At 39.7% G+C, this 22791-nt stretch overlaps 2 protein-coding genes and 1 long non-coding RNA gene across 8 annotated transcripts in view; 1 reads left to right on the top strand and 2 right to left on the bottom strand.

Moving 5' to 3' along the window:
• Positions 1 to 1996: 1996 nt before the first annotated feature.
• LOC107305966 (arylsulfatase H-like) lies at positions 1997 to 17839 on the bottom strand. Of its 4 annotated transcripts, none has more exons than XM_015848687.1 (11): positions 17725 to 17839; positions 15200 to 15268; positions 14071 to 14211; positions 13308 to 13429; positions 12332 to 12454; positions 10519 to 10942; positions 9344 to 9480; positions 7951 to 8085; positions 6650 to 6812; positions 5618 to 5739; positions 1997 to 2791 (listed from the first exon to the last, which is right to left on the bottom strand). In XM_015848687.1, exons 2-11 carry the CDS (start codon positions 15253 to 15255, stop codon positions 2421 to 2423), a joined length of 1794 nt encoding a protein of 597 aa, XP_015704173.1. In that variant the 5' UTR covers positions 15256 to 15268; positions 17725 to 17839; the 3' UTR covers positions 1997 to 2420. The 4 variants fall into 4 exon arrangements, with proteins under 4 accessions (XP_015704173.1, XP_032297270.1, XP_032297274.1 ...); XM_032441379.1 differs by lacking the exon at positions 17725 to 17839 and adding an exon at positions 17124 to 17236; XM_032441383.1 differs by lacking the exon at positions 17725 to 17839 and adding an exon at positions 17124 to 17233 and having other exon boundaries at positions 15200 to 15272.
• Positions 17374 to 21085, top strand: LOC107306011. 2 transcript variants are annotated; one of them, XR_001551960.2, is made up of 3 exons: positions 17675 to 17769; positions 17895 to 18094; positions 18312 to 21085. It is a non-coding gene; the product is annotated as an uncharacterized LOC107306011 (long non-coding RNA). The 2 variants fall into 2 exon arrangements; XR_004305609.1 differs by having other exon boundaries at positions 17374 to 17769; positions 17895 to 21085.
• LOC107305989 (arylsulfatase D-like) overlaps positions 20027 to 22791 on the bottom strand; it is a 15907-nt gene continuing 13142 nt past the window's right edge. For both annotated transcript variants that reach the window (XM_015848724.2, XM_032441389.1), the window contains 3 exons: positions 21731 to 21893; positions 20959 to 21080; positions 20027 to 20514 (listed from right to left, as the gene is read on the bottom strand). In XM_015848724.2, the coding sequence (XP_015704210.1) occupies positions 20147 to 20514; positions 20959 to 21080; positions 21731 to 21893 (653 nt within the window). In that variant the 3' untranslated portion in view covers positions 20027 to 20146. The remainder of the gene's footprint in view (positions 20515 to 20958; positions 21081 to 21730; positions 21894 to 22791) is intronic.

The following is a 22791-nucleotide window of genomic DNA, read 5'->3' as shown; positions in this document are numbered from 1 at the left end:
ATGTCCTATTAGCCAATCCAAATGCCTTCGTGTTGTAGCCTGCCTTTATCTTGGGGTCAGAAATGTTCACGCTGTGTTCGGAGGTGTGTGCAGGGATTTTGTGGATGCACTGAGCTTCACAGGCTGTCTGCATCACTGCATCCCTATGCTTACAAGATGTGTTGCTACTTGAACACCTTCCCCCATTAGTTCTGGCCCAGCCTGTGACTGGGCATGTTCCTATGTATAACCAGATAGGCAGGGGTAAGAAGGGTGCTGGGGTGAGATGAGAACAAGCTTATGCTTAACTGGCAACGTAGATGTTATTGACAGGCTGGCTTGATTCTGGCAAACAGCTTTTGGCTTTGTTCCCCACTGAGCAGCAAGATTTCTCCTCTGTCCCAGAATCAGCCAGGCTGGCTTTAAAATGCCTTTTTTTTTTTTAATGCTATTTTATCTTTTCTCCTTATGAATCCAGTGAAGTGCAGCTGCTCTGGTTTCAACCCCTGTCAGCCACAGAAAAATGTCACGCCTTTTGACAAGTTCTCAGCAAAGCTGATGCAGATCTAAATGCTATCAAGCTGTAAGAACAAATGTATTTTTAGATACTTCTGTCAAACCTGCCACTGAACTGTCCTAGCAGTTCATTGTCAGATGAACCTTTTGATTTTTGCAGGATAATATCTGCATAACTTCCTGGGTGTCCTTTAAGATGAAGGATACCAGAGAGAATTAACATGAAGGAATGATCATTTGGAGACTGCATTTGGTGCTGCATCACGGTCACAACCTTGTGCTGTTTAGAACAAAAGAAGGTTGTGACTTAGCACACAGGTGACATGCACGCAGGGGGTGTAAGTCAGGAGCTTTGCTTGAAAGCACTGCAGAAAGCATCTCATCCCAGGCACACACATGCTGTTATGTCCTGAGGCCAGTGGAAGTGCTGGGACCTGCTGTGACAGCTCGAGACCTGTGAGAGCTGCACGCTACTCTGGGATTATCAGCCTGTCAGTTCTGTGCTGCCTTGGCTGCCTTATCTTCTTTTTCTCCAAGTTTAAAGAAACAAATGACACAAGTGACCTTAGTGTTGAACAGAGCAGCACTGGCGTGGTTCTGCAGTGCTGCTGGGTTTAAGGCAATGTTATCTGAAGCTTCTGCTGGGCTGTTCTTACCTTCCTGTGCTGTCTTTAAAATCTTGCTGACATTTAGCTATGCAGTAGGAGTGAATACGCAGTGTTCAGGAAAGCTTAGAGGTTTGAATATGAGCCTCTGCCACACAATGCACTTCTTTTTTATTTTGAGCTAGAAGATGCAGCCTAAAAATTGGATTTGACACAAAACCCCTGCAAGAACCTGGTTAGGATTATATACTGAGAGATGAATGCAGTTAACCAGAGGGCAGTAAGAGAGGATTAGATATTTTAATTCCCTACCTTTCCCTAATGACTGTACAGAGTGCTGACACTTGTTTGGCTTGTAGAATGTGACCTGTACACTGAAGTGATTACTGTGTGGGGGGGATTTTTTAACACCTACTGAAACCAAAGTACTGTCTTCCAAAACAAAACATGTTTTTTAACGTGGGCTTTTCAGCACTCTCATGAATTCAGGAGCATTCGTGCCGAAATGGGACATGCAGCTTACACATAGATGGTTCTCGGCGACTGTGAAATTTGGGACCTATCTTGTCCAGGCAGCTGGATGATGATTTTCAATGCTCCTACAGGGGAGCTGATTGAACCACATGGAGGCTGTGTGTCAGTTGGAACTGCAGTGCTTTAGCATTTAGGTGCTTAACTGCTGAATTGGGTATTGTAACTTTAGCTACCTAATTTTTAAAACACATTTGTCAGTGTTGGTTTGTTGGGTTTTGTTTTGTTTCCTGTTCTCCAAAAACACTTATGCGGCAGATAAATGAATATAAAGCTGAGGTAAAACACTACTATGAGTTAGAATGTTTTTAGTTCATAGAGGCTGCTACGTTTTGGTGTGTTCCCAAATGAAATGCACAACTGTGCTGTGAAGCACACAACAGCTTTATTACTAAAAGGATAAGATCTTGAAGAGAGATCCTCTTTGGCACAGACCTTTTAACTTAACAAATATATTACCTGCATAAACGGCATCCATTCAAGTTTAATCTCTTGTCATTCGTAATTTTGTTAAGCTGAAAATTGGTAAGAAAAGACATTTTGTTTCACTTATCTGTGTATTTGATCTAGAACTATCCATTTGAGGCATAGAATATACATGTGACATGGACATTGGAACATTTCCTTAAAAGAAATTGCTTAAAAGTACAGGCTTAGTGAAGAAAGACTGACCAAAAAGCGCCAAGAATGTCCCTTTCAGCTATTCTGGTGTAATTTGCCCCCTATCTCTATATGACCGCAGTCACGTGAATGTGAATATTGCTGAAAAAACCTAACTCGATTTTGGTATTAAAGCATATCACTGGCTTTCTCGGTTTCTTTATCACACCAACAGAATGGAAATGTGCCGCAGCATGGCTGCAGCCACGGCTTCCATACGTTGTTGTAAGGAGACAGCTGCTGTGGGACTGGAGTCAGCGTGCTACGGTGCTCTTCTACAGCTTTTCCTATTCTCTTCATTATGGAATCAAACAAAGGCTCAGTGTCCGTGGATAGGGGATTTTCCTCTGAAGGATCTTGTGAGAGATCAAACAGCAGTGGTGGGTCATGATGGGTTACACCGTCCCCAAAACATGGGCAAATTCTTCTTTCAAAGCAAACTCCAGAGTCTTCTGGTTGGAACTGTGGAGTAGCATAATGAGCTTTCCATATGTTACCTCCTGTTACAACAGAAGCACATCAAACAGTTTAATGGCAGTAGGCACAGGGGAGATCCTTTAGAAGTTGGTTCAACTTCTAAGTCATTTGTGAGCATGTATTGTGGTTGTCACAGACAGAAAAAGACATGTTGGGAGCTGGCTGGGATTCAGATTGACTCATGGGCACACCTGGGCTGTCAGTACTTGCAAGGCTATTTACACTTTATGGATGGTTAGGTCTAACATTTTGGATGTATAGAGAGTCTCTGCCCCTTTCTCGTGTTCTTTTAAAGCTCTTTATGCTTCTTGGTTGGGGGAAATGGAAAATGTGTCCCTGTGTTTCTGGATGTGGGTATGGGTAGCTGGTTCTTCTGTTAGCTCTATATCTAAGCCAAGAACAGCATCTGGATGCAAACTGTTCCACCACAAGTCTGTGCCTACTTTCAAGCATGTTTTCAAATATGGCATTAATGACTGTCCTTGAAAGCAAGATCTGGAAAATAGGTTTTAAGTGAACAGAATGGATGCAATCAGTTTGCAGCTTTAGGGCTTGTATTTTAAGTGCCGATCTTTAACTGTTAATGAAAAAATGACAAAGGAAATACAGATCAAGAGGGTATTTTCTGTCATCTCCCCTCTTCCTTTCCCCTTTATTCCTCTCAGTTGTCTTGAAAAAGCACTACACCGAACTCGTTCTGAGACAAGGCAGAGCCGTGCCCAGCCAGAAGACAGCAATTAGATTCTGCCTCTGAAAAGGAAGAATAAAAGGGGGACTTCAATATTTGGAGCCATTGAGCACAACTAACTGTCCTCTGCATTGTGCCTACGTGGCATTTTTGTTTTGGTTCAATGGGATCTGCCCAACTGTCCTTCCGTCTGTTGTCCCTTGTGCTGAGCTTTGTGACCAGGATTCTGTGGTCTTACTTCTCTGACTGTGCCGTGTCACTACAGCCAGGACGTATTTGTTTTATTAAATAAAAAAAGAAAAAATAGTTAAGAGTTAAGTAAGTAACCTCCGGACCAAGTGCGTTTCCCTGATTATCTGTACTACTGTAATATAGCTACAATGATTGTTTAATAGGTAAATGTGAGATGGGCAAGTATGAATTCTTACAATGGAAAAGTCTGTGATTTTTGTTCAGAAAAAAATCCAGTCACTGCTTTTCTTTAATAATTGAGCTGAATTCCTCGTAACACGTTGCACAGTAATTCAGAGACAGGAGTGCAGAAGTGTCTGAGGAGAACTGTTCACATTCTGCACATTTTTAGCATCTATTTCTTTTTTTTTTTTTTCCTCAGCTGCAAAGAATTACTGAAGTTGCAGAGTGGAAGACAGCCAGGTCCTTGTTAGGTCATTGGGAAGGATACAGTCAGGCTGATTGTAATTAACCTGTGTTGGTGAGCTGAGTAGATGGGTGAGTTATGGAGAGTCATAAAAAATAAAATGAAATGAAAGGTGGTAGAAATCAGCACTGCTGGAACTAGCAGGGGGGAGCAGCCCTTCCCAAGGAGCAAAGGGGGATGTGCAATTTGCTACTGAGGTAACTCTGACAGAATGTGAAGACTGTGTGTGAATTTTAGGGCAACGTGTTAATAGAATATACCCAAGGGAAAGAAAACCTGCTTCTTCAATCCAAACATCTCTCGAGCCCATCTGGTAACAATCAATCAATTTAATGAGCAGAAAGAAATGGACTACCACTAATAAGCCTTATTGTGCTGTGGTAGAAGAAAGCACTTCTCTAGCTTCAGTGGAGTGCTTAATTTATGATTGTGGAGTCGAGACACAATGGCTTCATATTCAGCCTGTCCAGTAAATAAAAGGGAATAGACATTGAATTTTCTCACTGTTGCATTCATTTAAAGGTATATCACCTCCTTATTATGCATTTAATCAGGCTCTTTTAAATTAGAAGCTCACCAGCACAGTGCAAAGAAACAGAATTCCTGCCCAAGATGAAAGTTGAGCCAACAGTAGTATTTGATCTCATATGCAGAATGTCTGGTTGTTTTCAATGACCTGGCCAGCAGCAGTTCCATTTCAGTGGTATAAATGATACAAAGGCATGAATGAGAGCTGTAGCAGTGCTTCAGCGTTTAGTGGGGACATCAAACACACCTTACATCTGTATGTAGCTTCTGCATCTATATTATGAGGAGCGTGACCTATTAAAAACTGATCTGTACAGCAAAAGCAGCGTTAATGACATGACTTCCATGCTGTACTTGTTTGGGGGTGCTTCATGAGGGGTTAACTCTCTGGTCCTGTCTGCTCAACATCTGCTAGTTGTAAGAGTGTGTCCAGTATGAACCTGGGGCCTATATCACAGTTCCTGGTGTAGATTAACCTTACTATATCCAAGGAGGACAGGACGTGAGAAGGAGGGGAGGCAGCTCCAGGCCTGAGGATGCGGGGGGGGTGTGCCGTGCTCTCTCGACAGGCTCTGCCAAACTTGTAACCGAAAAGCGAAGCCGGCAACTTCTCCGCAGAGCTGAATTGTTACATGTCAGCAATCTCCTTGTTTTAAGCTGCTTATTTGACGCCTGACGCGGCAGTGATGGCGGTTGGCGGTGCCGCGCTGCCCTCTGGCGGCGCTTTCCCTCTTCTGCTCCCCTCAGCGGCTGCCCAAGGCAGTTTGTAATGGAGCCCCTGAGGGATCAAAACCCCTTCAGCTTAGGCAAGGCAGAATAGCTAACAGTGCCCATTCTGCACCTTGCAAAAGAACTGTGTTTGAATCAATAAACATACTCAAAATGTGTATAAATGCCGTGACCTGTTATTCTGTTGGAAATGAGAGGTCGTTGAATTATCTCCCACAGGCTGTTGGGGGGAATGTTTATACTCACTGTCTTTCTGGTGCCACCGTACTGCATGTAAAACCACACCACAGTAGTGAAACATGAACTCATGCTCGGAGTGCTGAACTGTCCCCTGCAGTAATGGCATCAAGGTGCGCCCGTCAATTACCCTGGTGAAGAGGGCTGAGGTCATCACTGTTCAGGAACTGCACCCTGCCTGCAGTGTGAGCAGTACTTACTCTCCATAGATAACACACTAGGATTTCAGATGTCATTTCCAAAACAAACTGCTGTTTAGATTATTGCCTCTGACAGTTTTCATTGTCCGTGTGGGTGGTGGACAGTGATTAGTAGTTACTAGCAGTTTGTGCAACGTCCTAGGAAAGCAAGCTATCGTCACTGTAATTTTCCTGGGGCTCATTGATAGCCATAGTGAAAGGAAGTTCACTGCTTCTGGTCCCCTGAAACTGGGATCACTGATATGCTTTGTCAAAATAGTGACAATCAATTGACTAACAATTGGTTTAGTTGTGCAACACAAGAACTTTTATGCTCTCTCTCAGAACTACTTTGTCATCCACCCTTTCACTTGTTCCTAAAGAAGACTAACGTAGGCTGAACTAACATAGGTTCACTGTCCAGGAACCCACTCCGCTGTTACAGGCATCAGATGCAGGGCATTTGTTCCATCTTCCCTGCTCACAATGAACCAGGCTTGGAGAGGGCCTGTCTTAAGTCCAAAGTAATTGGCTGGGTTTTTTGTTTGTTTGTTTTGTTTTTAAAGTCCTCTCAATGACCCCAGTTAACTAAATTTCCTTTCAGTGATTAGAATACTGATTTAGCTAATATCCTTGATAACGTATTTTATCTTTCTCTGTTTTCTTCTTCCTTTTTTTTTTTTTTTTTTTTTTCTTTTTTCCATATAATCAGATAAGATGGGGAAAGCTAAACAGAAAGATTGATACCAGACTAATGACTAACAGAATTTAAGTTGTGTGTGTTAAGACGTGTGACACATAGTCAGCTTCTACCTAAAACAAGAATGGGGAGGAAACATGGTTTAGGAAGCTTCTTTTGTACCTGTCCTGAGGCACTATCCCTCCAGCCAGGTGAACCACTGTTGGGAAAATGTCCATGAGGCTTGTTGGTTCGCTGATAACTGTGCCTGCAGGCAACACTCCGGGCCATCTAACTATTCCTGGAACACGGATCCCTCCTTCCCAGCCTCCCATTCCTTTTCCACCTGTAATAGGAGGGAAAAATATATATATATATTTATATATAGATATGTATACATTAGACATTTCTTATGCATGCATAAAGATGAATTTAAAAACTTTCATATTCAAATACTTTTGTACAAACACACTAAATCCTGATGAGCAGCAGAATGGCTACAGTGCAAGATCCATTCTTCAAAAATAAATTCATTATTTATTACTTTCTATTTAACACTTTCACATGTGGCACCTTACATTGGAATGTAAGTGATGGGGATCCTTTTCAGGCTTTGTTATGCAGTACGTGCCAACCTGCTCAAGATATCACAGTGGTTTTTCAGGGTATGGGAATCTAGAGAGTTAACTCATGACTTAGACAACTAGAAGAATTCCAGACGATCTTGGTCTGGATTAAGGTATCTCATCAGGTCTGTTGGCATACATTAACAATTGATCAGTTTCCTCTCCAGACTTTGCTTCACTGATGCACACTCTCATATGAAGTAGCACTCTATGACTTCACAATATGCAGTGAAGAACAGAGAAAGAAGAATAGAGTTCATCTAAGAGAAGTGGAGGAAAGAAATAAATACTAATCAGCAGTGGGCTTTAGAAATGGATTTATCTGTTTTGTTTTAACTTTTTCCCATTGTGTTCACTGAGGATAAAAAAAAAAAAAAAAAAAAAAAAAAGCCCAATTTCTTACTATGTGGCAAAAGAAGTGGAAAAATAGGGAATATTTATGCATTTAATACTAAAGAATCAGCAGAGAATGACCGTGTGGGAGGTGGGTTGGGGGAGGATGACCATGAAAAATTAAAAGCCTCAAGTATGGAAGTGAGAAAAAAGTAAAAATCTCCAGAAAGGGAGACTTTAATAAAGTTACAAGACTATCTGAAATAAAGAAGGATGTCCAGGAGAAACTCTGTGGGCAAAAATATCAAGAATTAGTAAGTCTTTAAAGAAGCAATATGAAAGGACACAAGTTTATGTTTTCACATTTCAGAGGAAAATTAGGAAGTATCTACATCCATGAGGTTTTCTTTTTGAGCTTCAAGTCTGAGAAGGAAATACCTTTGTAAACATGTCTGGACACACTTTATTCTATCACTTTCTTTTTAATAGGCAGTGTTACTCATCCACATGCCACTAAGATTTTACCTTTATAGATACCATTCCATCCACCCAATCTAGTATTTCCTCTGTAAGCCTCTACAGATCCTCCATGATCAGATGCAAAATAAACAAATGTGGTGTTCTTCAAGCCTTCTTTGTCAATAACATGCAGAAGCTTACCTATAAATGAAGCAAAACAACACAGAGATGTCCTGAGATACAGTCAGATTTTTCACTGACTTAAAATTCAGTGAAGCCAGTCATTCTGTTGACTTCAGTGAATTCTGTTTTGAGCTACCTCCAGCAATGCAGAGTAATCATGAGTTATGAAAGTAAGAAGAGCCCAACAGGAAGCTGATCAATGTATCCAAGATACAAGACAGGAAAATTAAACAAACAAACAAAACAGAAAAACAAACCTAAATGGAAAATAACAAAAATGAATGATCGTTTTATTCAGAATATTCTGTCCTGTTTTGCTGTAAATTCTCTGAGTCAAGGATTGTATCCATTGTGGTAACCCAAACCCTCTTGAGAAGCTTAAACAATAGTGTTGCCTCATCATAGAAAACTGCTGGTGTCTCACCAAGAACTGCTCAGGGATTCTGAAATCAGGCTTCACACAATCATCAGCCAAAATGTTCTCAGGATGTTAGTGGTAAAAACTCTGCAGAGTGCAATTCAAACCTAACTTCACATGGAATATTTTCAGTACTGGTAGCATGAAGCGTTTATACAGAGTATATAATTTACCTCTGATTGCACTTCCTCATCACTCACTACATCAAAATATAATCACTGCAAACAGCTTCCACAGCTACAGAAGCAGCAACAACAGCTGTTGTATGCTAGGGAAAAACAAGGGCCAAAGGTCAGGCCATTTTATTATTGATCTTACCTAAAAACAGACACCAAGCCAAAAGAAGAACCTAGGCCTCTCTGTTCTGAATTAGACCCCAAATCTTTTAGCTTGTTTGTTCTCAATAGCAGAATCCAATTCAGTCAGGGCAACACATGTTCTTTACCCCTTTGTACTTCTGTTATTCTGCTCTTCTTGAGTAGCTTGTGCCTGAATTTGATTGGTGCCAAGTAACAGTAAGAAGAGCGCAACAGAGTTCTCTGGTATGACCAGATCTAGCAGAAGTGCTCAACCAGCCAATTGCAAGCAGACAGACTCTTCTCAAACTACGCATTTTTAAGCATGGTTTTTGGAGGTAGAAAAGGTCCAAGACCTTCAGTGCAACACTGAAGTGTGTCAATTAAAAAATAGGAAAAGTTTCCACATTCACACCAAGAAGAAGAAAAGAGGATTTGTAATGAAACGGCTACCTTTGGAGCTAACTAGATATGCAAGGCAAGATTTTTTGTCATATATAAATAGCGACTTCTATCATCTCCCCCATTTAAATAAATTATTTCCTTCAAGATCACCACTTACCCACCATCCAGTCCATTTCCTCTACATTATCTCCATATAGGCCGTGCCTGCTTCTTCCCAGAAACTCCTTTGTGGTAATGAGTGGGGTGTGAACATGTAAGAGGGAAAATAAGAGAAGAAATGGTCTATGCTTGTTTCTGAAATAAGAGAAAACAAGAGTAGTCATCTCTCTGCAACTACTGATCTGAACAAAATATAGCAGTGGCATGGTAGTGACTGTATCACTGATGGGTCAATGGGAGACCAGAGTAAAAATTCTGGGTTTTGATATCTTGCATTTTTGAGGCTTTGGAAGACAGAGGGGATCAAAACACCCTTCAAAGATTTTGGTTCTTTAGGAAGAGCAAAATAGTACCGGGCCTTTTGTCTGGTTCCAAATTAGATACTTGAGGAGCATGAAATAAATTAATGTGAAAGTTCATAGCCTAAAGACTGACACATACTCAGTGGAAAGAAGAATAAGACTCACTTGCTGAGACCTAAATATTGGTGTCACTGAGTGTCTGAGACATACTTGTGAAACAAGCAGGTATGATACTGCACCCAGAAGGGAACTGCATCCATTTATGCTGGCATCTAGATGTCAGACAGGATATCTAAGGAACCTAAACTTATCTGTGTTCAAAGGTACATAGAAGAGATTTCTTTCACTCCATTTCCCCTTAAAAACCCAAAAAATCTTCAGAGAAACAATACAATCTTATTCAGTGATATGTCCAGACTTGCCGCATGAATACTGCCACGAACTTAGCGGCTAGTTTAACTCTATCTGGTAGCACTGTAAATGAAAGACACTTTGGTAAAACAAAATGAATCTCAGTACCAGTTTTATGTTTAAAAACATGAACTTATGGAACATGAGAGTTCATTCATCTGGCTAAGGTCATTTTTTCTGTTCCTACCGCTTGCAGGTCCAGTCCTTGGCTACGACTCCATTGTGAACAAATAAAAAACACAACAAAATCAACTTTCTTTTTCTGAGAAGCTAACAAGCTATGTAAAGGATGAAGGACAGCAAGCTGGGTGCTGACATGCAGATGGATGCCAAAAAACAGCTAATTGCTGCTGGCCAGCACTAGGAGCAGGTGTGCCAGCTGAGTAACCCAATAGTGTATGACAGAGAAACTGTATTATTTAAAAAATCCTTAAGAGGTGATACAGTTTTTGTGGGTTACCTTTCAATGAATGAAGCTGCCTCCTTCAGCATATTAGATGCAGTTTTTTCTAGATTCATTGGCTGTTCTGTGATTTCATGGTTTCTCATCAGAATACAGTTCCAGTACTTGGTGAATCCATAGCTGGAGAACCAGGAAAGGAAATACAGGACACCAAAGATGGTCACACACACTATTATTTTCCATTTTACTGAGAATAAGTGGGTAAGTTTTCCAAACAAAAGCGTAAACACTGCAAGAAAGATCATCTGTGTGTAAAGCCAATATGTATCTTGTGAAGACTTGGCCAGTTCAGGGTCATCAGTGCCTTGACACTCATTCAAAATGGTAAAAGGCATGCCATAAAAGTATTCAAAACCATGGTTTAAAGGGTGGTGGCAGTGATCACGGTGGGATTTGCAGTTCACACCCAAATGCCACTTCCCTGGAAATACAAAACAGAAGTATTAAATGGAACATAATTTCTCTCATGCGTGTCTGCCTTTATTTCTAAAAGGTTGGCTGCACTCCTCAGTTAAAGAAATGCAACCAAGAGAGGAGCTAGCACGAATAAATCAGGCTTTCCTGGCACTGTATCTGAGACAATATCTCTTTTTCTTCACTTAACTGACATGATTCCGCATAGGTAACAGTCCAGCTCAGACACCTCTGTAAGTACAAATATGATTGCAATATTTCATGCTTATTAGTCATTGTTAACGTGTGTCCTGGTGGGGAGAATCTCTTGTGCCAAAGGAAAAAAACTAAGTGCAAAAATATGAACTAATTTACAAATAATTTTGATTTGACCTCCAAATTCAAAAACAAAGTTCAGGAATAAGATGTACAAACTAGCTCTCCTAAAAGGAGTAGCAAAATAGGCCACTCTAATTATCCAGTACAATTGGACATATCAGAATATGTCGTGCACTGATAATGAAGTTTAATGAAGTCATTTTACAGAGCAGTGTAATTATCGTGGCATTGAAGGACACAACCTATTACCACGGGCCTTGGGCCTATTAACGAGACAAATAACTTCAGAGAACTGCTAATAAGCTCAGTGCTCCTGTATATGAGTGTATTTTATAGAACAAACCATGTCAGACTGCAGTGAGCTAGGGAAAGATACCCCATTTGCACAAGCTTGTGTGAAGATTCATTTCAGTTTAGGAAATGAGTGGTACTTCAGTGTGCTGAAGCCAAGTAGAGGCATGAAAATCACAGTTATTACATTTAAGCACACTATACCTTTGACTACCTAGAAGAGTATAAAATTGAGAGGTGCTTGAAGGACACTCCATATAATCACTGTTCAGGAAAAATTTGCAAACAGTTAATAGGATTTTCTTTCTTGAACACGGATTGTGATCCAGAACCCCTTGGAGGCAATGGAACTCTTCCAGCTATTTTTTCTCAGCAGCAGCAGCAAATTAAGGCATTTTAAGTCTGTATGATAAGAAGGATGAGTAAGTAACAGAAAATCTAGCCATCCGATAGAACTACTACAACTTAGAGTCCAGGTACCATCTGACAGACAACACATTTTTGCTCTCTCTGAATATCATTTCTTCTAAAGTGAACCGTACTGGGCAAAGATATCCTCCTCTGTAATTATTTCTCTTTGCCCTGTGTATCCACGTATTCCATACATACATTCAGTTTTTCAGTTATCACATATATTGTGTTGACTCTACTGAGGGTTGAGTTGTGAGTGGAACCATACAAAAAACCTTTGGTTTATCTGATCCTGTATATTTTGGCAAAGAAAAACATTTATGGAAACAACCTCGTTTGGATAACATCAGATATAGCAAGTTTCTATGTCTCATACCTACAAGTGCTGTAGAATAACCTTGCTGGTTCAGTACTCTGGCAAAAGTAGTTTCATTAGGTGGGAGTCCACCAGAACATCCATTCCAAAAAAGAATGCGCCGTTCTGTGCTGGATGCCATGCCTGGAGAAAAGTGGAAATCGGTAAAATAAAGCAAGCTAGAAATCAGGTTTTTCAGGCTTTTTTTTTTTTTTTTTTTTTTTTTTTCCCATGAGATTCAGCTGCCAAAGCCTGGTACCTTTTTATGGTACGTATTTATACTACTCTGATTGACCCTTCCAAGTTTTCTGTTGTATCTGCTAGTCCAGTGCAGGTGCATTAGCTGGAATGTTGAAAGTAGCGTTAAGATGCCTATGTTTGGATATTAGGCAGAGTTCTACCACAAGAAGATGCTGAAAAGAACCAGGGGGAAAAAAAAAAAACAACAAACCAAGAAAAAAAACAACCAACCAAAACCCCAAAAACAACCCAAAATATTTACCCACAAAGCTATAGCTTCTTCAGCAAGTCAGAGTCAGATCAGAAAAGCCATCCTCATGATTACTAGGAGATAATGTGGATGGTTTTCTGTCTTCACTTTAAATGGCTGAATTAAACCTGTTTTATCATTGAGAACTATTCCACACACTGACAAATTTTGTTATGAAAATGATCATTAGGGTAGTCAAAATACATTGCTTAATATAAATGTTAATACTATATTCAGTGCTTACACTTTACTGTTTTCTTTGTTTCTGTCTTCAGTGCTTGTTTTGATTTTCATCCATTCCTGTGCTGTCATTTAACCACATGAAATATGCTTTATGTGGGAATTTTCCCATGGAAATCAGTCAGTCAATGTAGTCATCTTTATTTCTGCCCATCTCACTGAGGTCCCAAAGCCTTAGATTAACCAGTCTTTATGGTTTTTTTTTAAAAGGGATTTTTAACAACAACAATGGCTAGACAAACTGCAGTGAACTATTAGAGGCCCAACCTGATCTGATGGGGTATCTGCCAGTCAGGAAGGCTGCTCTGCTGGGAGTACAGACAGCAGCTGCAGCAATGTGCTGAGTAAGTCTCACCCCTTCCTCTGCCAGACCATCAATGTGAGGTGTCCTAAAAAGAAAAAATGTATCAATATGCATTTTTATTGATGTATATTGAAAAGGTACTTCAGGTCAACTTCATATCATGACCTCATGAAGCACAGTGAAAAAATTCCCCTAATAGACACGAGGTGCTCAAGTTGCACGGTTGCAATAGATGAGAATAGACAGGGGATAAATATACACAATCATTCTATCATTCATTCTATCAGATCCATCCAGACTGAAAACTGCACTAAGGATAAATAGAGCACATTACAGATTGAGGAGTCACCATGTAGCAAGCCAACAAGAGTTGTTAGCTGGTATGATATCCTGATCTCAGACCTTAATATTTCAACACCTGAGTTGTAGATACATACAAACTATACGCATAGATGAAAAATATGAGGCACATGCACATTTACTAATTTCTGACTTACATACTGAAAACTGGAAGTCCATGAAAGTCACTCAAGCATGGTTGTATAACTTTTATTCCAATAGGAATTACTGTAGAACATTGACTTTAAACATGCTCTGGAAAGAAGTGTATCTAGATAAACTGATCTGTTAATAAGAAATCTCTAATACTGCCATCAGTGTGTTGTTGGTATTTTTCCCCCACTGAAATTTACCAGGATGGGGTAATTTATTTTGTAGAATTCTTACCTGATAGTATCATTGCCATAACAACCCACATCTCCAATACCAAGGTCATCAGCCAGTATCAGTAAAAAATTGGGTTTTGGAGGACTTGATACACAGCTTCTTAGAAACAAGCAGAAAATGAGCCAAATGCTTCGGCAGCTCCTGAGGTTAAAATTAAAAGGGAAACTGAACAGAAACATCTGCAAGCTTTATAATATACTTTTAATACTTAAAGTATTAGGACTGTCCAGATGCAAAGAGCTACCAAACACTGCCAGCAGATGGAGCTCCTGAATATTTACAAATGTTCTTGAATTTTCTGAAACCTGTATTTTTTTTTTAAATTTATTTTCATTTGTACAAGAATTTTGTTTGTGTGTTTCTTTCTTGAGATTTACACCAATCTAGCAGACATTTCCATGTCGTGCAACTGGTTAAAATGGCAATAGCTGGAGTATTGTATCCATTGGGCACAGCGCTACGAACAGCATTGACATTCATGCATCATCTGCAGAAGCAAAGTTGCAGCCGTGGGCTTAACCTTGAGTATCTTCCTAGAAGACTATCTCAGCACATATCTTAGTTGCTCAGTGCATCTGTGAGAGATAGTTCACCTTAAGTACATATACTAGAATACATCTACCAATTGCTAGTTCATTAAGAGATACCACAATGAATCAATATTAAATGTAATATACTACTTGTGCTCCTAAACCTCTGTCTTCTATCAAATAAAAACAGGTTGAAAGGCTTCAAAAGAGAAATGGTTTTTAACTTATGAAAGGGAGATTCAGATTAGATGTCAGGGGGAAGTTTTTCTAGATTCTGGAATCGCCCGGAGAGGCTGTGGATGCCCCATCCCTGGAGGTGTTCAGGCCAAGGTTGGATGAGGCCCTGGACAGCCTGGTTTACAGCTTGATCTAGCAGCTGTCTGCCCTGTCTGTGGGAGGGGTATTGGAACTTGATGATCCTTGACGCCCCTTCCAGCCCAAGACATTCTATGGTTCTATGAGATCTAGTTCTAAACCCATATTAACTGCTTTTAGATTCTCAACAATTTTTATCCTTTAGAGATCTGTTTACATTTTCTTATGCACAATGTTTAAAAATACAAGAAAGACATATATTTATATTGCATATATTTTCTTACCACTGTATTTCCTGGTAAGCATCATGGCTTCTCCTTGTATGAAAAAGGCACATCATTTGTCATATTATTCTGGTTAAAAAAAATAAAATAGAAAAAAATAAATAAATGTAAAACTGAAAAAAAAAAAAAAAAAAAAAGAGAGAACCCAGCAGCAGCTCTGGTGATCTTGTCTGTGAAGCTGCTCATTGACTACTCTGTATTATCACAGTCATATTGCCACTGCCTGTGGCTGACTATGAAAGAATGCACTGCATTAGGGCTTGACAAGGCAGTCTCCAACTTTCTGCAAGTCTATTTGCAGAGCCCTCTTGAGGAGATCCTTCAAGGTAGGAGGATCTGATCTTCTGAGGACACTGCACAGCATGCCGTGTTACAGGACCCAGCCTACTCTCAACTGCCATTAACTTCAGATGGACTCATGGGAGCTATTGGTAATACGTGAACGGTTGGAATGGATGATCTTTGAGGTCTTTTCCAACCTTGGTGATTCTATGATTCTATGATTCTATGACTCATATTTGGCAAGAAGACTAAATGCTTTAAAGCAGTGTTAAAGATATTGGTTACTAAATACAGGCTCAAAACTCCTGGTCTTCACTGAAATGAAGTTTTCTATTAAGTGAAACAGGAGGCAGTGATATGTAAATCTAGTACCTCACTCTTTACATAACACCAAACTGTATTTTAACTTCAGGAAAATAAATTAATCCTTACTGAGCTTAGAAATGACAAAGTATGCCTCAAATAAAACCCAGCCTGGGAACTAATAATTACTATGCAGTTCTTAGGGAATGACCGTGACACTCAGGTTTGGAAGCCATCTACTGCTTTTAGGGAGGTGCTTCTATCTGAATGTTACTAAAAACTGTCCAGAAACATAAATATCATTGTGATAAAGAACTTCCAAGTTTAATGCCATTTATAAGTTTAACAGACCCGTTTTTTTACCTGCCAACTCTGTGAATTCATCTTGGACTTTAAAGCCCAAAAATAACCTTTCTGTTTCTAAATATACAGTTTCTTTTTCTTTTCAAGGGACACTTTATGAGAGGAAGCAATTTCCTATGCTTGCTGAAATAAAAAATACAGCTATTTGCTTTGGACAAAAAAATGGCTTGGGAAATGCACTCTTTTTGCTTGTGAATAGATGCTGAGCAAGAAATCTGCAGAAAATGTTGTGCTGGTACTGTGTAAACAACCATCCAGATGCACAGGATAAATTGGTTGCTCTGGGACTGGCAAACTTCATCTCTCTGCTGTACACTGAAGTAAATTAGAAATCTTAGTTTCTTCACTGTGAAAGGTGATCAAAATATGAAATATCCAGACCATGAGAAATCCTTGCTTTGCTGCCCTTCCTTCTCTTTCACTCCTATGGGTGTTAAGAAGCTGGTGCAGCATCTCTGCTGCCTTCCACTGCATCCCCACAGTTTCATTTGCTACAGCTGACTGCTGACAGCAGTTGCAGTGGTGATTAGACAGAGACTTGGTACAATCCGTTAGCAACACTGTAATGTCAGCTGAGAAGCTGAGTAGTACTGCAAGATATTTCAGTCTTAATACCATTGCCTGTGGCATAATAAAAAGTGGTGCTCCTTGATTTATTGCAAGCCATTTTACTAACAGTGTTCCTACTGAAGGGCCAGAAGAGATTTTCGCTTTTTCTTTTTTATTTTTTTTAAAATGAGTTTAAATATGTATATTCACTTTTTTTCTGTTAGGGACTGATTCCTTCTGAAAGCAGCACTCCCAGTGACATCTATGAGTGCAACAAACCCTGTACTACTGGGGCCTAAGGCTTGTCAAGTTTCCTTAGCTGTTAAACAACAACAACAACAAACAACAACCCCATAATTCATAACTCTAAAAAGCAACATCCTCAAGGAATCAGCACAGCAACTTACTGTTGTACTGCTGAACTTACAGAAATCCAAGAAAACGGCAGATAGATAGCAATTTCCAGTAAGCCACAATAAACAGCAAGTCTAACAAAAAAGGCCGGATCCTTTTAAAAACATGGATGAAAACATTTTCTTCCTGCTTTGGAATTCCTTCTTGTTCTCTGGTTTGCTAAACAGCCTGATCCCCCGAGAAGTGTGTGGGAGGAAGTGGGAGTGGATTTACTGTGTTTGCTCTCCTCCCTTCCTCCAGTTCTGGATGCAGAAGCCGCTGGGATGTCTGCCAGGAGCAGCGAGTGAGACCGTCAGTGAGGTTACACACAAATTCCAGACAGAGTACAAAGTCTTTATTCTTGAAACAGTGACATGACATGGCCACTGCCTTCTCTGAGCTGCCTACCCAGTTAATCCTGTGCAGATCCCCGTAAAGCCTAGCACTGCTCTATTGCAGTACCTCCAAAGTGGTGCTTCAAAGGATTACAGGATCAAACTTGGAGTCCTGTTGTTTTATTTCCCCCACCCTGATTTCTGACCTCTCAAACTGGATAACAGGACTGGCTTGTCATCCCCCTTTTTTTTCATGTTGTCTTTTCTTCCTCATTGCATTTTCAGGTGAGCTAAACCTACCTGCACTGAAGATATTAAATGAGACGTCTTCCACAGGAACTAAAGGTAGAGTATTTCCCTTCCCCACATCCACTTCTTTTGGAAGTCAGCTCTGATGTGATGCACTTTATCCTTTCCAAGGTATTGAGCAATGAGAGAAACACATTTCTATTTGCTTGTTGACATTTCAGCTCCCATGGTGCCTTGGACACTGATTGCTGAATTTAACACTGTACTCGAGAGAAACCAGCGGGAGTCAATTGAGGTTGAAAGGTGAAGCAGTTTAAACTAGCAGATTCATATAATATATTGGAAGGGATAACTATGGCTGGAGGTGGATTTTGGTTGATCTCCTTGAACACATGGCTATGTTTGATTATCCTCATAAGATGTAAGTTGTCAAATTTGTCTGTTTTCACAAAAAAAACTATTTGAAGATAATACTTATTTAGTGCAGTACTTAGCAGCTTGTGATGTTTCTGGTGCAAAGCTTTCCCTTGAAAAACTGTGTCTCTTGAAAATTACCTCATTCTTTAAAAGTTCACAGTAATTTAAGTATTAATTTATATCTGTCTTTGATCCAAATTATGACTACATTTTTATTTCAGCTTTTCTAGGCTGTTTTCATTGTTCTTACCATGAGATGACTACTGAAGATGTGCTCATGCTGCTGCTGGTTTGTCTTTAAATTTAAAAAAAAAAAAAAAAAAAAAAAAGAAAAGAAAAGAAAAAATAAACTTTGAATTTTCTTCTCATTACAAATCTATGTCTGGAAATGGAGGGGCATTCTGCTTTTACAGTCCTTACATCCTGTTACTCAACACTAAGTTAGTGACCAACTGCAGAGGTAACAGCTGTAATTATATATTGTCTTCAATACAACTGAGCTTTGAACCAAGATATTTTGTAAGGTAAAAGAAAAAAGCTTTATAACAATGAAGCAGATTGAACATTACGTTTCCAAGCATTTTGAGCCCTGCATTATTTCCTCCTTTTCAGTTTCTGCAGGTTTTTCACTGCACCAAAGCACGGGGAGATATTTTATGCTCACTACTGCAAATTCTCTGCCAGCAAAGACTTAATTTTGAGTCACTCAGTGCATTATACTGCCACTGTTTTCCTTAAGTCTGGGTACTAAAAGGAAGTGCAGGCATTCATACCTCCCCTTATAACCCTGACAAGTTTTCTGTAGTAGTAAAGGAACTGAAATGAAATAATACTGAAATAACACAAACAGAAATATGTTTCACCTCTATGTAATGCTTATGAAAAAACACTGAGATAAGAAAACTGACGCAGATTAGCTGAGCAAGTAAAGTGTTTGCAGGGGCAGCTGCAGGGGAAAAAAAGAAAAAATATCTGAAAAAAACCTATGAACAATCACTTTTCGTTAACTCACTTCAAAACCCAATTTCTCTACAGAGTTGTAGCAGTGTGCTTATAATAAAACTTGACTTCATCTACATCCTGTGAAGAACAGTCAGTAATACAGTTTAAAGCATCAAAGTCTCTGCAATTTCACTGCCAGATTCAATACAGTCATATGCCTCCATAGAAAGTCTAGCTAGGGTCGTACAGCTAAGTTTTTTGTTGGTTGGTTGGTTCTTGTTGTTTTCTTTTAAACTAGTACTGCCGTGATCCCTTTTTAGGAGCTACTGTTTGTTAATATATGACTGCCAAATATTTTAAACATTAATTTCTGTGAGCCTCAAAAAGACCACATTTTGCTAACTGACTTTGAAACAGTGCATGCTATTTATCCAAAACATTCTTATTGGCATCTTTTATACAATAAAACTACTGTGTGCCAACATAATAAGCACCAGGACCTCCTACTGAAGAGAAAATTGCTTCTCTCTTCTTTGTCACTACTGCAGAGTTATACTGCTCTTCAACATTTCCAACTTCATCTGGTATGTGTTACTGTCAATGCAGTAAAGCTGCCTGAGAACTGTCCCTGACAAAATCACAATCATTCAACATCTCAGTGATACTTCTGCACGGATGACAGAAAAATGCAGAAACCAATAATGACAAACTACTATGTTGGATAGAGAATGCCCATGAATCATAGACCACAGGCGCACAATTGCAAACATGCAGAGATTTATCTGAGACAGCATGATATATACTCGTGTCTCTTCAGAGTTCTCCAAATTGTCCTGCTTGAGCAGGCATAAACTAGACAGATTTTAGGCATACCCTTCTTCAGCTGTCTCTTAGATCTAAATCTGTAAAAAAATGTCTCCACTCAAGTTCTTTACCACACCGGACAGGATTTCCTTAAACCTTTGTTTAGTGGTGAAGAATAAAGGGGTAAATCTTTACTCAAAATTACTTTATTTTCATTCACTTGGCTTGCAAGACAAAGGACATGATTATTTTCTGAAAGTTTGGTCAGCAAAGGACTCAGAGCCATGGGACACGCTAGCAGTCATCCATCTCACAAACTCTGTGTGCTGTCACCTTCTTTATCACACCAACAGAATGGGAATGTCCCACAGCAGGGCTGCAGCCACGGCTTCCAAATAATGTTGTACAAGGAAAGCTGCTGTGGGACTGCAGTCAGTGTCCTGCGGTGCTCTTCAATGGCTTTCTCAATCTGCTCTATTACAGTGTCAAAAAGGGGTTCAGTGTCAGCTGACAGAGGCTGGGACTCAGAAGGGTCTCGTGAGAGGTCATACAGCAGTGGAGGGTCATGATGGGTCACACCTTCCCCAAAACATGGGCAAATTCCTTTTCCATAACAAGCCCCAGCTCCAGCTGGATGAAAGACTGGGGTTACATAGTGAGCCTTCCAGACAGCTCCACCTGTCAGGAAAGAAATGTTATGGCACAACTACAAGAGAGAAAAAGAGGTGAATTGTCTTCAGTGGTTGCTTACTAAGGAGACCTCTTGCCACACACCCATCCCATCACCACAGATAAGATTACCTGCACCGTGTACTGAGTTTGAAGATAGAAAGCAGTAAATCTATGAAGACAATATTAGTCTTCAAGTGTAATAGTAGGCAGCCAGCTTCTATTTTCATCCCATTTTCTATAACACATCTCCTTTATTACCTACAAGTATTTTTAAACTGTAAGCCCACTCTAGCTAGCAAAAATCACTGATATATCAAGCAGAACAACTTCAAGAATCTCAGAGATCAATACAGATAAATGTCATCATGCAAGAAATCTGTCATAAAGCAAGAAATACGTCAAGAGAAGAAATCTTATATACTGTAGTTAACATGGAATATTTACACTTACTGTCCTTTTGGTGCCACCGCACTGCGTGCAAGTAGGATCCACAATAATGAAAGAGAAACTTATGCTCTGACTTTTGAGTTCTTCCTTGGAGTAAAGGCATCAAGTTTCGTCCGTCGATTACCCTAATGTAAATGCGTATTCAGGAGGGGACAAACCTGACAGAATTAACTGCATATTATCACAGCCAGCAAATTGCCAGGTCAACATTTTAAATCCTTTAGATATATATATACATATATGTATATTTAATTTATTTTGTTAATTTGTTATTTTCAAAATAGCTGTGTAAACTCACTCCAGTTAGTAATACATACACAACATTTAGGGTTTGGTCTACTGGAATAGTATTCTTTATTCAGACAAATTTATACTGATCTCATAATTGTTTTTATATAGCAAATTTCAAAGGAGTTTGTAGAAATCTTTTGGACAAGTATGAATTTAATGTTGTTATGAGGAATCTGTATGTGTCCACACCTCTCTTAATTTAATACCAAAACAACCTCAGCTATCAGTTTTTTCCTGAGTGATGCTGAACTTTGTTTAGAAATGAACAAGTCCTGTGGCCACATGCATACCTGTGGGCATATCCAGGTGTGTATGGGGAAGGGGAAGGGGAAGGGAAGGGGGGTTGCTTCTGAGCTTTAAAATCTTGGACTGGGCTTGAGACTACAGTATAGATAAGAGATCTTAGATGATTAAAAAAAAATACATCAAAGTTATTTAGTTGATGCTCTCTGTTCAATTTCTCCTACTGAAAATATCTCCATACCTGTCCTGTGGCAATATTCCTCCAGCCAGATGAATAACTGTGGGAAAAATATCCATCAGACTTGTAGGTTCATTGATAACTGTGCCTGCAGGTAAAATTCCTGGCCACCTGAATATTCCTGGCACACGGATCCCTCCTTCCCAACCTCCCATGCCTTTTCCACCTGCAAGTACATTAAAGAACATAAAGAAGTTCAGAAGGCAAACTCACAAGGAAGTATTCACAGAGGCAGCAGACACAAGACTAAAGAAATAGTTGATATTCTGTTTAAACCTACTGAAAACTTAAGAATTATTATCTTACCTTAACAAACAGCTGTAAAAAATATTTCTTCTCTTTGTAGCTATGGATTCCCTTCAGAATCATAGAATCATAGAATGGCCTGGGTTGAAAAGGACTTCAAAGATCATCCAGTTTCAACCCCCTGCTATGTGCAGGGTTGCCAACCACCAGATCAGGCTGCCCAGAGCCACATCCAGCCTGGCCTTGAATGCCTCCAGGGATGGGGCATCCACAACCTCCTTGGGCAACCTGTTCCAGTGCGTCACCACCCTCTGTGTGAAAAACTTCCTCCTAACATCTAATCTAAATCTCCCCTGTCTCAGTTTAAAACCATTCCCCCTTGTCCTATCACTATCCACCCTTGTAAACGGATCTACTCCCTCCTGTTTATGTGCTCCCTTCAAGTATTGGAAAGAAAGACATATTCTTAACATAGAAATATTTCCAGATGCCTTCAGCATCTTTTGTAGTTTTTGAATTAAGATTTGGATCTGACTTTCCTAATGCAATATCTCTGAACCCAGAAGCAAAAAATCTGAACTATGAAATCAAATGGTATAAACATTACTTAAAATGACAGCAAAACACCTTTTCCCAGCTTGCTACTAACATAAACTAACATAATACAGCATCTTGGTACTAGAGAGGAAATAAGGAATGAGATGGAGAACAAGCATACTATAAATAAGACCTTTACTAAGAGCCAGCAACCATTGCTCAGCATCAAAACATTCACCATAATTCAGCCAAAATTCCATGTCTTTGACCTCTGCTGTGCC

Source organism: Coturnix japonica, chromosome 1 (genome assembly GCF_001577835.2).
Source record: "Coturnix japonica isolate 7356 chromosome 1, Coturnix japonica 2.1, whole genome shotgun sequence".
NCBI classification, from domain to species: Eukaryota; Metazoa; Chordata; class Aves; order Galliformes; family Phasianidae; genus Coturnix; species Coturnix japonica.
This window is presented reverse-complemented; position numbering and strand designations above follow the sequence as displayed.

Bases quoted from the DNA above. Each gene is read 5' to 3' on its own strand.
- LOC107305966 (XM_015848687.1), bottom strand. From the start codon at position 15,255: ATGATGTGCCTTTTTCATACAAGGAGAAGCCATGATGCTTACCAGGAA. The intron at 10,943-12,331 runs GTATGAGACATA...TTGTATTTCCAG, and splicing joins TTATTCTACAGCACTTGTAG to GGAAGTGGCATTTGGGTGTG. The intron at 8,086-9,343 runs GTAAGTGGTGAT...CTTCATTTATAG, and splicing joins GGAAATGGACTGGATGGTGG to GTAAGCTTCTGCATGTTATT.